Source organism: Diaporthe amygdali, assembly GCF_026229845.1.
Source record: "Diaporthe amygdali strain CAA958 chromosome Unknown NODE_2_length_3802984_cov_64_841326, whole genome shotgun sequence".
In the NCBI taxonomy this organism is placed as follows: Eukaryota; Fungi; Ascomycota; class Sordariomycetes; order Diaporthales; family Diaporthaceae; genus Diaporthe; species Diaporthe amygdali.
In genome coordinates, this window is record NW_026517022.1 from 293847 (window position 1) to 307539 (window position 13693).

Here is a 13693-nt window from a genome sequence, read left to right on the forward strand (position 1 = left end):
CTTCCAAGTGAGATTGAGAAACTCAAGCAGCTACATCACGAGACAAACTTGACATGGAAAGAGATATCCACGGTAAATTTTTTTTTTCAAAACAAACAGAACTTTTCCCCGCGGTCTCAAACTTTCTGACAAAAGGCCGCTGTGGCACATGTAGTCCTTCCAAACCAATGGAGTGAACCGTCACGGAACCCACCAATGCCACAAGAAGAATTGGGAATTTAGTTTTACAAACAACACTAACTGAGAAGATTGGTGGGCTGTAGGTGACCCTTGACTGGTGATGGAACGGACCGGAACAGCAGCAGGGAAGGACGAAGTCGACAGACGGGAACCCCAGAAGTCAAGGTCACACAGCTTTTCGAGCAGGCCGTATTCCTCAAGCTACCACGATATCAGCAGTACTTCTTTCACTGGACTGCATCATGACAGATTGCTGCATTGGACCATAGAGCATGGACACATAATAAACTTGACATTCAGACCCATGGGAATGATGACACTTGGACATCTTCAAGATCCAAAAGAGTGAAAGAAACAATTGATATCAAATATCTCATTTCCAGCCAGAAAGGTTCATCGAATCCAAGATGGTTTTCGTTCCAGGTGACAATCCCGGGGAATCTCGAGTTTTCGACCACCATGCATCAAGTGATGGCATTCATGGAAGTCTGGTATGAACCGCAAAGGTGTCGTTGTGCTCACCACAGTTCTTCCATTAATGTATGACTGGAAACTTTGAATTTGAGTAATCTAAATTTGACTGGGTCACAGAATTTTGAGACAGGCTCACAATTTTGTAGACGTAATCACTACCAGCTAAGTAAAACAATGTATTTCTTCATTCTGGACAAGTACTAACGGCATGGGCAGCCATCGTAATATGAGAAGGTATGAAATTTGTCCGAAAGTGCAATAGTCTCGACCCCTAGCTACCTAAATTACACCATTGGTGTCTTTCCGTCCCTCAACCTCAATCTGAGAACACTTCTCCACGAATTCAGCCACGCCTTGCACTGTCCTACCACCGACAAGCTCAAACACGGGCACATCAGCTGCGAAATCCTTCGCTATCGAATTGCGAAGCTCAACTGCTACTAGAGAATCAACACCATAGGCATGCAAGGGCTTATCTACATCAATGTCTTCGGAGTCAATACCCAACGCGCGAGCTAGCTGCCTCTGCAAAGCCTGCGCGACTATGCTCGACCGCTCTTCGGTTGTTTCCACTTGCCGGAACAATGCAGAGAAGTTAACGTCCCCGGAGTCACCGCCGTTCTTCCCGTCGGATGCGAGTGGTGCCTGACTGAAGTGTGCGAAAAGTGGTCGTTGCGTGATCTCCGGCGGCTCTAGGCCACGAGCGAAGAAGTCCGAGGGCGTCTCTAACCCCATCGCAATTTGGCTTGGAAGGGGGGTGGAGCTGTTCGCAGCAGGATCGCAGCAGATGTTGAGGAGCGCTAAGAACTCGTTCTCTTCGATCTGTCCAAGGCCTCGAGCACCTTTGGCGAAATGCTTCTGCAAAGTCTCGGACTCGGCAACAACTCCGAGTGAGCGCATGACGCCCAGGTCAATGGACGTGGTCTTTTGGCCGTTGCTCGTGCGGTGGCGAGCCAGTGAATCCTGGAATGTGCACCCGGCCGCGTAGTTGGTCTGTCCGGGATTGCCGACGATTCCAGATACGGAGGACAGAAATACCATGAAGTCCAAGTCCGTGAACATTTTATGAAGGTTCCACGAAGTATTTACTTTCGAGCGGATTGTTTGGTCCCATTGAGTATGAGACATGTTCTCGAAGATGGAATCCTGTGACGAGAGTGGTCAGACTAAATCTGGAGAAGGAGAGGAAACTGGACTCTGATGCATTAGAACTTACGTTCAGAACCATCGCCGCATTGATACACCCCCGAATTGTCGGCATCGTCTTGCTCCACTCTTCTCGTGCGGAAGACAGAGATTCCCATGAAGCTGCGTCACACTTAGGTGTCATGACGGTGACGCCCTGCTCTCGAAGATCCCCAACAGCCTTTGCAGCAGTGGCAGATTTTGGTCCAGACCTTGATGGGACTATCAAGTATCTGGCACCTCTTGAAGCCATCCAGTTTAGTATTGATCGCCCAATGCCGCCAAGTCCTCCGACGACCAAATAGGAGGCATGTTCATCAAATCTCCACGTTGGACGGTTGATTAGGTATTTCTGTCGAGAATTAGTTCAAGCACAGTGGTGACAGCAGTAATGCAGGAGTGTTAAATATGTCGTGTATGTCCTTACCTGTACTTCAATCGAACGTTCAATTCGTATGATTGCACGTCCGGTATTCTTGCCCCCCTGAATATAACGGAACGCATCCTCGACAGCGCCGACGTCGAATACACGCAACGGCTTTGGGCAGTGAATAGTGCCTTCGATAGCCATGTGCATCACCTTGTGCAGCAATTTGCTTGCCATCTGCTGTCGTTCAACAATCATATGTCGAATGTCCACTGCAGCAAACATGGCGTTGTTCGCGAAAGCCAGCATTGGCAATGACGCATCGGCATTGATATCTGCCTTGCCGATCTCGATGAACCGCCCGTAAGGAGCAACACACTCCCAGGAGGCGCGTAGACCCTGACCCATGAGCGAATTCAGGACCACGTCCACACCGTAGCCGTTAGTCATTCTCATGACGCCCTTGGCAAAGGTAGCGTTGTTGCTTCGACTGTAGAAGATGTGATCTTCGGGAATACCATACACGTCCATTAGGAGCTGCTTCTTATCATCGTAACCGACTGTGGCAAAGACTTCGGCTCCGACCATCTGCGCAATCTGGATGGCTAGTTGACCTGTGGCCCCCGCCGCGGCGTGAATCAGGATCTTTTCTCCTTGACCCAATCGCGCCAACTCGACCAAGGAGTGCCACGCCGTCATTCCAGGAATAATGACTGCGCAGGCCTCCTCGTATGAGATTGAAGATGGTAGCTTAACGACTGCCTGTTCGTCGCTTCGTGGGAACATTCGCATGCAGTCCCAGAGGCACATGCAGACGCGATCTCCAGGTTGCACGGATTTGCAACCAGACCCAATTCGCGTCACAACGCCTGCGCAGTCAAATCCAAATCCAGGGTCATCCAGACGGCCCAGAGCTGAGAAGACATCGCGGAAGTTCACCGCCCAAGCCTTGGCTTCGATTTCGACTTCTGTGGGCCCCAGGTCTTTGTGGTAGGCCACATCTTCCCTAAAATGAAGCGTGTCTAGTCGCCCACGGCTTCCAACGTGAAGCTTCAGAGGTGGGCCCGGAAGCCAAGGTGCGATCTTAGTCTCAGGGTGGATTGACGAGAAAAGCTGATGATTGAGACCGGCATCCTCAACAAGCCGTCCTGTTAAGACTTGTCCCTCTCGGATAACATATTCCAGTTCCGGCGGATCGTTGTCGAAAACGGAAGAGAAGACCTTGGATATCTGCGAAGCGTACCTGGAGTGGTCCGTATCAAAGTCTTCCAAGGAAACGCTAACGATGCGTTTGTTGTTGAACTCAGAACGCAGCGTACGTAAGAATCCATCCTTAATGCCAGGCCTCGGTTCGGAGCTTGTAGCATCGGAGGCCACCCAGACCAGTTGTCCCATTCGTGCTATGAGACTCTTGAGCAGATTGAATGTTGAAAGGGAAATATCAGCCAGTAACGTTCCCTCTAGGTCGGCGAGAAACACCACGAAATCTGTGGAGGATATTTGGATGTCTTGAAGCTGGTCGAAGGGAACAGTGAGTATGTGATAACCCATATGGCGGATTGTCTTATCCACGAGGGCATGAATCGAATTCTCGTGGTTTAGATATCCTTCAGCCACGACCAGTAACACTCTGACAGCCTTGTCCGTTACTTCTTGATGGAGATGAGGTGAAGCAGTAGATATGATGAGGCTCGCATAATGTGCAGCAGGGTTTCCATCATCTTGAATGAAGAGATCAGTTCCAGAGAAATCATTCTGCTGAAGAGTATTGTCCCACTCAGACTCCGTAAGAGTTTGGCGCGGCACTAGCGAGTCTCCCTGGCTGGACCACCAGTCCGGCAGCACTCCCAAGCCAAAGCTCAACGAGAAGCGATCCGGTGCAGTAGCATCACAGAAGATCAGATGACCATCTGGCTTCAATAGTGATCGAAGGCTCTTGAGCGTGGTGGGGAGATGGTTCATGGCATGAAGAGCACCTCCAGCAAGGACCAAGTCAAATCCTGCTGGCTGAAACAACTGTGCCGGGTCTTCTCGGTTCAAGTCGAAGGTTTTGAAGGACATGCGACCCTGCTGGTCACCAAATCGTCCACGAGCCTTTTCAAGATTCAGATCCGATGAGTCTGTGTAGACATATTCGTGGAACGCAATGCCCCCAGTCCTGCTCTCTATCTGATCAAAGATCGACAATATGAGCTTGGTCATGGCACCCTGGCCAGCACCGACCTCGATGATCCTCAGAGCTGGGGTTTGGTGGGCTACGAGATCCACGTACGACAACAGTCTGCGGTCGAAAAAGTGCCCGAGCAAATCTTCGTAGAAATCTTGCACGAGTGATGATGACAACAGAAGCTCAGACACTTCGACTTCACCACGCACAATTGGGAGCAAATGCTTGGCCACCTCAACAAATACGCTGGCTGAGGGCCTGCTGGCGCTCAGTTTATCTAGCTCCGCTTGCAGGATTTCGCTGTCGCTAGCATCGGAAGCCCCTTCAGCAAGCGCCTGCAGCTGAGTCTTCATGAAAGTGACATAGCCTTCCATATGTGGCGCGGCTTTGGCCAAATTATCTGGTAGAAGTTGTCCCAAATTCTGTCGCATAAATGCCTTCAAGTTGTCTTCGAGATTCTGGGTAAAATCTGCCGCAGAGCTCTCGTCAGTGGTGGTGGGACCAGCATCGCAATATTTGCGAAGCTGATCGACGCTGAGCAAGGAAAGGCTTGGCTTCCAATCGATATGATGCAGAAGACGCTTGCTAGCAGGTCCGTCGTCCCCAGGCTTGTGATCCATGACAGGCAACATGATGGCTTCGATATGACAGAGTGGAAGCTGGTTATCTGAGAGGAGGTTGATTGTGCACTCGATGCCCAAGCCATTCGGCCTGATCTGCGATCTTCCCAGTGCCCTGATAAGACGCGTATCTGGGTATTGCCACCCTGTTGCTGATATCCAAATGTTGCGGAACTTGTATGGGATGATTGTGGGTATCTCTTTGGAAGCACCATGCGATGCCGGCACGTAAATTACTTGGAAGGCTGAATCCAGGACAGCAGGATGGACAATGCCTTCGTATGACTCGACAGGAGGCTCAACATTGACCAGAGCCGTGGCCACCTTGTCGCCATCCCAACGGATGTCCTCAGCAAGGGCAAAAAGATTACTCCAGTTCAAGCCTTGTTCGTGGCCCCACTTGTAGAAATCTTGCTTGTTGATTCTTTTCTTAGACGCTTCTCGCCCCTGGGAGTACTCATTGGCCATCGCATCGGCGGCGATATGAGCTTCCATGCCCCCATCAACCTCATTCGTGTCCTCTTTGTATTCAAGATTAACCGAGAACTTAGAGCATTCAGTCCAGTAGCCATCGACGACGGTGAAGAGCGTAACTTCAAAATGAAGCACCGCCTTATCGTAAGCCTGTTTGAGTGGCCTCAACTGCGTGATGACCTCGTTGTCGCCCTCAGGCCGGACAATGATTGGTTTCATGAAGCTAGCTTCTCTGATACGATACCCGGTGATGTCTTGACTTGAGTGAGCTGTTTGCTTTACCGCTTCAAGGGCCATGTTGATCATTCCTGCGGCCGGAAACAGCGCGTTTTCACCAATAACGTGGTCCTCAAGCCAGGGCATCTCTGAGATGCGCAACATCTTCCGCCACCGGGGCTCAAGTGGGTTCCAGTCGGTAGCGCGGACTCCCAAAACGCTTCTCGGAGCAGCCTCGCGAAACCTCCAGTCGCGGCTGAGTCTGGTCTCGTACCAGTGCAATTGCGAATGATCAAAAGGGTATGCAGGCGTATCGACAAGAAAAGGCCATTCTCGATCGTCAGTATTCTGTTGGTTGGCGTCTGTGACCGACACCGAGAAGCCTGCGGAGAAGAGCTGGCCGACCACGTCCAGAGTAGACTCAACAGGCGAGCTGAACTTCGAAAGGACAGGTAGATACCTGAATGTCTGACCCTTCCTGACATCACCCAGTGTATCGCTTATGGGCCGCTTGAGGGACCCATGAGGTCCGACCTCGATGTAGGTGGTCAGATTCTTCAGACCGTCAACCTGGGGTGCTGCTACAGAGAGGTATCGGAGAGCGTCGGCGAATCGCACTGGCGAGACCAGGTTGTCTACCCAGTACTGGGCCTTAGATAGGGCCGATGTGGAGATCTTGAGTCCAGTCACGGATGAGACCATGATGATATTCTTTTTCTGCGTTTGCCGAGGCTCCAATGTGCTGATGCAAGAGTGATATATCTCTGCGACCTGTTTCATGGCTGGCGAATGGTAAGCCACTCCAGTGTTCAGCTTACGGACGAAGATTTTGTCCGCATCCAGGTGTACCTGCAACTTGTCGATGGCCGCCTCGTCTCCGGAAAGAGTCACGTTGATCGGGCTGTTGACACAAGCCACAGACAATTTTCCGCTGAGGCAAAATTTGTCCAAGTACGCGTCCACGTCTGCTTCACAGATGCTTACTGACATCATGGCCCCAGATTTTGAAGATGGCGAGACCAGCTGTTGCGCCAACCTACCCCTGTGGTATGCGATCTTGATTGCAGATTCTAGAGACAGTGCACCAATTGTGTAGGCTGCGGCGATTTCTCCGGATGAGTGTCCGACAACAGCGTCCGGTACGATGTGAAATTCACGTAACAGTTCCACCAGGGCAATCTATCACCATTGTTAGGGTTACTTTCTCCTCTCAATCCGCAGAGTTCAATGATATACCTGAAGAATAGTGCAGAGCGGTTGACTCATCTGTGGCTCATGTATTCTTTGTGTGTCTTCGAGTGCATCTATTCCATAAGCGCAACTTAGATATGCGCGTGCAATCAAGGATAATGGGCTTCGACTTACCAAAGACCGACCAATCAGCGCCCATTTGTTCGATAAGGGTGCTTGCGCGACACAAAAGATCGCGGAACGATGGGTAAACGAGCAATTCCAATCCCATTCTGGCGTACTGAGCACCTTGGCCTGTGAAAACAAAAGCGAGTCCACCGGGATTTTGAGAAGAGCGCACAGGCTTGATAGGGGAGAGTGTCGAATCACCGGCCGAGGCCGCATTGCTCACGATTGCAAAAGATCTCCACGACATAAGACTTCGCCGGGCAGACAGTGTGTAGGCCAGAGGTCCCATCACATCTTCTAGACAGCTCGCGTGCTTATCATAATACTCAGCGTAGCCCTTCAACAGCCTTTTCAGGCCAGCCTCATCTTTAGCACTCCAGATGAGCAACCGAAGGTCCAGCTTCTTGCGTCCTGGGGATGTAGGCTCGGCTCCATTGTGTCCATTGGGTACGCCATTTGGTACGCCATTTGGTACGCCATTTGAGTCACTGGGCGTGGCATGGGCAATCGTCTTCTTTGGAGTATTGTCGAGGGCTGATAGAGAGAATGAAGCAGGTGTGTGAATGAGGGCTTTGATGTCGAGGGCCTCCAAGGTATGGAATGCATCGTCAAGAATTACGCTATCCAGAGTCAGGTTGATGGTTCGCAATGTGAGATAATGAGTTCAATTTGAACATAGCGAGAGGAAGGAAATGGTACTGTACTGTGAGTTCGACCCTCCAAATCCAAAGCAGTTGATGGAGATTCGGCGAAGGCCTGCCGTCGGCCACGGTGTGCACGTAGTAGGAAACTATGAAGTCGCAAGTTCGTGAGTATAGAAAAGATTATGGGAATACGATGCTACTTGTATAGAAAATTTTACCTGCAGATTGTTGAGTTTGGCCTTGATCTTTGGATTCAATTTCTCGAATAACGCATTCGGTGGAATCTGGCCCCTTTCCAGAATCATGATAGATTTGACCATGCCAGCTAATCCGCTAGCACCTTCTAGATGACCTATGTTGGTCTTCACGGAACCCCTATTATTGTGATTAGAGGGAGTATTAAACAGCTCTGTGATTAGCACTCACACAAATAGAGGTTCTTTGGCAGATCGGATTGTTCTAAATACTCGACCCAGGGCGTTAGTCTCGGTCAAGTCCCCGAGCTGAGTGCCGGTCCCTGTTCCCTCTTTATCAGTGCCCAAGTCTCTCCTATCCGCTTTTCCGAGCTGTTCATAGACTTACCGTGAGCTTCTACGTATCTGGTTGATCGAAAGTCGATTTCGGCCTCCCTGTAAACGTTTCGAATCAGTTGCTCCTGGGCAGAGATACTGGGCTGAGTAACTCCTGGTGTGTGGCCATCTTGATTCGATCCGGAGCCACGAATGACGGCCCGGATCACATCACCATGTCGGATTGCGTCACTGAGCCGTTTAAGAACGAGGACTATCACTCCCTCGCCCCGGGCATACCCGTTTGCGCGCTGGTCGAAAGTGTAGGATCGGCTGTCTGGTGACAGAAAGTTCATGTTCTCTAGGCATAAGGAGCCTTCGGGAGTGATGAGTGTGTTTACTCCCGCGACTAGTGCCTGAAATACGTGTCAGCACCCAGACCATCTCAGCAGAACTTTTTCCAGGAGACACTTCGTCTCTTCTACTTTGGGGTACATGGCCTAGTACTTACCATTGAACTCTGCCCGCGTTTGAGACTGGAGCATGCAAGGTCTAGAGCAATTGTGCTTCCTGAACAGGCTGTGTTCAACTGTACACTCGGGCCCGTGAAATCGAAATACCAGCTCAGCCTGTTAGCTAAAAGAGCAGGTTGAATGTTGGTAGAGAATGTTCCTGGTGCCTCGTCTGGATCTTTGTAGATAAGCTTCGCGTAATCATCCGCCATTGTGGCGGAAAATACTGCAGTGTCCGTTCCTGCAACCTGTTCTACCGGTATACCAGCTGCACTATGTTAGAACTTAGACTAGAAAAGGCAACTAAGCGGAGATACCTTACCATTTTCCATGGCGCGATAGGCTGCTTCGAGGAGCCAGCGTTGTTGTGGGTCCATGGCCGCTGCCTCTGTACTTTCTCTCAGAACCTGAAATAAGATGCTTTATGAGTATCGACTTTGTTCTGCTTACCTTTAGTTGTGATCGAGAAAAAAGGCGCATCGAATACAGCTGGATCCTCGCGGACAAAATAACCACCTCTCGCGGACACCTTGCATTCAGCCCATTAGCGTTGTCTCTTTGTTAATTCCTCAGTCTTGTGCAAAGATGGCACAGATTGCAGACAAAACCCACCGTGTTCTTAACCACTGGGCTCTTGTTTAACAAGCCATCGATATGTGCCCGGGACTCTGGCCATTCTGTCATGACATTCTTCCCCTTCTCCAAGAGGTCCCAGAACGTGTCCTCATCTTCAGCGCCTTGCGGTAGTCTGAAGGAAAACCCGACAACGGCTATGGGGTCCATCGTGTGATGGAATGTGCTTGAAAGCGCTAAGTCAACATCGGATGGTGTAGGCAACTATGACACGGCGAGCGCGACGGTGTGCTTCTGAATCGAAATTGTGACTGAATGAATTCGACCCTGGAATTGAGGTGTAGAAGGATACGATCAGTTCCAATGCCAGCTCTTGGGCGCTTTTATCACGTCGCTAGGCACAATATGTATGAATTGCTTTCAAGGCTATCGTGTCCTCGCTGATGCCTGGACACTCTAAAGGTAGATATCCTTATTTTAAATTTCTCATTTCCATTAATCTCATACGGTATTATACGAGATATGATTTCTATGCAATTGTACAATGTTTCAGTGTTTATGATTATAGAAAATCCTATTTAAATAAGAAGAAGTCGAATAATTACATATTATATTATAAAAATATGTAAAAATGTAAAAGAAAAGTCTTTCGATTATGATATATGTGTAAGATGTCGATTCCAAAAAATTCAAGCCGGGATTTGGATCCCATCACTTGAAGAGTGCTACCGTGTAAAGATACCAAGCAAAGGTCGAAAAGTAGGCCGTAAGTACACAGTAAGCACGCCATCTGACTTGACTTGCTTTCAGCTGTTGGTAAGACTGAGGGCTGGGCGGGTCGGATCCGATGTGCCGAGATGAGGCCCCCAACCAGTACGTATTCGGTAGTCAGTGTGCGAAATCGATCGGTTGTTGCTGGAGCCTGTTCATGCATGTCAGCATTCCTGCAACTTGAAAAGGCCTGATGCGGAATGCATTGATGCAACATGATGTGACACCGACAAAAGCTCGGGGCTTTTGACCATCCGCGCCAACTTGTGTAACGCGACGACCACGCTCATTCGCTCATTCACTCACTACAGTTCACAGGGGTTTTTGGGAGGGGTGGAGCGCTATGTTAGTCCCTCTTCCCGTTGCCCTTTCACTCTCTCTCCTCATTGAACATTCCGAGTCCGCCACATCACCGTCTGCTTACAGATTTCAAGCAGATCATTTGTTGCACGTGCCTCACATATTCTGTAGAGGTCGAGAGTGTCTTTGAGATTTTGCGGTAGGCTTCCTAAGTCCATGAGAATATTCATTCTTCACGCGAAAGAAAAATTGAAAAGCTGGGACTGATAATCCGCATTTGGTAGCACGTCTTTCTCCAGCATTATATCAGCAATCTGGCCGGGATGACGGCCCACAGTCAGCATCCACTGGTATCATACCAACCGCTGAGATCATTTTTCCAGCTGTCATACGCCATTCTCGTTATCCTGCGGCTGCCATACTATGCCACCATTTCCTTGATACCTTCCTTAAGGCCGATTCGGACATGGACCGCCAAGCAAACATTCATGTCCCGCCTTGTCTACCCACTTCTGGATGCCACTTCTCGTGTGGGAATTACAGAGAAACTCTCACTGAAACCAGGGAAAGAGGGTGAGAGATTTCAGACAGTCCCAGTGCCCTCCTCTGATCTCTTTAAGGGACCGCTGGCGTCTGAGACTATCAAACCCCAGGAGGTTGGCGGCACCTGGTTCCCGAACGCTCCTGGTAAAGATATAGCTTCGAAGACCGTTGTCCTCTACTTTCATGGAGGGGCTTTTATTCAAGGTGACGGCCGAACAGTGCAGTGTGGATCTATTGCAAAGAAGTTTCTGGATACCGGTGCTGCAGATGCTGTGTTCTCTCTACAGTACCGCCTGAGTGGATACAATGGGGTCAATCCCTTCCCTGCCGCACTGCAAGACGCGCTATCGAGCTATGTCTTTCTCCTAAATACACTCAATATCCCGTCCAGCCAAATCCTCATCGCTGGGGACAGTTCTGGCGGCAACCTTGCTACGGCCCTGTTGCGGTATTTACACGAATTTGGATCTGCGATCAACACGCCTACTCCCAAGTGCGCTGTCTTACTTTCGCCCTGGGTCGAACCCTTCTATTACGATTCCAGAGGGAACCCGAATCGGAACACCGACTTCACGCCAGGGACATTTGGAGGTATTTACCACTTTCTTCCTCTCCTTAGGCTCTCTAATGCCTTGTCCTCAAAGGTCTTTTTACCCGAAAGCTGACATTAAGTAGCCTGGGGGGCACATTCGTATGCGGGTAAATTGCCAAGGACTGATCCATACATCACTCCGTTGGGCAATCCCTTCCCCACACCTGTTCCCATGTTCGTAAATGCTGGAACAGCAGAATTGTTTTACGAACGAATAACGAAATGGGCCTCAGAGATGCGTGAAGCCGGAAGTGTTGTGGAATTGCATATAGAGGAAAACGCAGTTCACGATACATTCTTGGTTGGCGATATCATAGGTTTCGCAGACAGTGCTTGGGGTGTTGCGACTAAGATGGCAGAATTTGTGAAAAGGCTCTAGTTCTCATTTTCTTATTGCACATCTCAATGTTCTTGCTCTCTTTACATGAGGTTTTTGATGTATGTAATGGATCATGTTCTCGTCTTTGGAAAACATTGTTCTAGTATGTGGCCTACATGCGCGTCGAAATTTGGCAAAAGGGTTCAAGAACGCAACTGGCATGGTAGATGCAAGACATTCACACAAGTCCAAACATGCTCTTTCTATGTACAGGCAGTATTTTGCTAAATTGAGATGGGAATTGTGGCAAGAGTCTCCTAGCCGCATCGTCACGTCGAATATTTTGAGCCTCCCACACGGAACAGGCGGCACGATTCACACCAATAGTCTTGACATCAGACCACCCACTATGCCGGGCTCCTAATGCCGGCTCTGGCAAGGCGATACCACAGTGTGTAGCAAATGACGTGCCAGACCGTGCTGAATCCTTCAGCTTGGTTGCACATATGGGCTGGAATGGGACTGAAACGTTGAGCTTCTTGGTACTCTTCCGCGAATTGGGGCCCGATGCGGTGGCCTGTGATATGGTCTTACCTCGGCCTCGTCTGCCAATCATGGTTGCGAGCTGTCCCCTCCATTTCTGGCTCCGAACTCCGGAGGATCATGAAAGTTTTTGCGATTTGCATTTCTTAGTGCTTCGAAGGTCCAACGGCTCGTATTAATCGTCAAGGGTATTGCTTACCTCCGTGCCCTGTGCCGCTTTGGGTTCAAGTAGACAGGTGTAGCCTACAGTGAGTGCTGCGGTAAGCACGGCAGAGGCCAAGTGTATGAGAGGGTGCCGAGGCCAACTTACAGAGCAGCATGCTCCTACTTGGGTAAGTAGCAGCGGGAAATGGACATACATGCTTACTTGCATGATCCTTCCTGGCTCGGCGAAATCCTTCGCCTGTTTGTTGGACAGTCTTCTTTTAGCGGCTGTTACGGCAAGAACGCTGAAGAAGACGGGGTCGTAATGCGGGTGTTCTTGTTCACACAAGTCCGAAGAGGGACCATATTGCGAGCAAGGAGGGTTACATTCTCTAGTCAACAGCCGTTTGACCTGCAGACGCGGCAATATCCGGCCCCTTGGATCTGCATTCACGATCTTCCTTTTTCATACACGCGGCCAGCCTGCCAGCCCATCTGCAGAGGACCAAGTTCGTAACTATCAGACTACGTGGCCTACATTACACAGCATATGCTTCAATAATGTCGGTGCTATTGACGTCAATTGTCGTGACCCTGGACCCTGGGAGGGCTGAGGCTTCTAGCTCCCGCGCCCCTACCCGAGCCTAGGTAGGGCTGCGGTACGATCCTACAGACTAGGGGCGGGAACTACGCGGCCAGGGCTAACAGGCACAATATTGGATGGTTTAGCGCCTGGACAGCTAGGCTTACCTGTTGCAAAATTCTGAACTTGGGCCACGGCACGGCACACGCCGCTGTCGTTCTATGGATGGTGCAGATTCACAGAAATTGCGTATTGCATATGGAATACGGCTGCCTGCTCGCCCCGTTGACTGCATGGAGTGTCAAAAGCCTCAGGTACAATGCATTGGCATCCAACCGCCCCCAAAGTACCTCCGTTACAGCAAGAGTTACGTACTTTGCATCACCTTCTCTGGATTGTGCTGACCTTCTACTGTGGCAGGGGCAAAATTTCCAAGTTTTGATTTCGAATTCGGGTTAGCGGGACAGAAGGTGAATTGCCTGGAGAACATGGACCTGATAAGACCCATCCAGCGGAAGACTTCATGTAGAGACGGCTCCTCAGCCGCAGCTCAAACACTCGGCAGGAGGCCCCTTTCGCTGAGTCCGTAATACTGTGAACCACCTATGAGCATCACAG

General features: G+C 50.1%; 2 protein-coding genes across 2 annotated transcripts; one reads left to right on the plus strand and one right to left on the minus strand.

The window, feature by feature from the left end:
- Positions 1-933: 933 nt before the first annotated feature.
- J7T55_011451 (uncharacterized protein) lies at positions 934-9490 on the minus strand (the record flags this gene model as incomplete). Its single annotated transcript, XM_053134624.1, has 11 exons — positions 934-1800; positions 1871-2061; positions 2284-6862; positions 6920-6987; positions 7049-7662; positions 8113-8203; positions 8269-8611; positions 8707-8975; positions 9030-9095; positions 9158-9236; positions 9320-9490. 11 exons carry the CDS (start codon positions 9488-9490, stop codon positions 934-936), a joined length of 7338 nt encoding a protein of 2445 aa, XP_052999260.1.
- Positions 9491-10674: 1184 nt separating this feature from the next.
- Positions 10675-11865, plus strand: J7T55_011452 (uncharacterized protein; the record flags this gene model as incomplete). Its single annotated transcript, XM_053134634.1, has 2 exons — positions 10675-11485; positions 11570-11865. 2 exons carry the CDS (start codon positions 10675-10677, stop codon positions 11863-11865), a joined length of 1107 nt encoding a protein of 368 aa, XP_052999261.1.
- Between the last annotated feature and the right edge of the window lie 1828 nt (positions 11866-13693).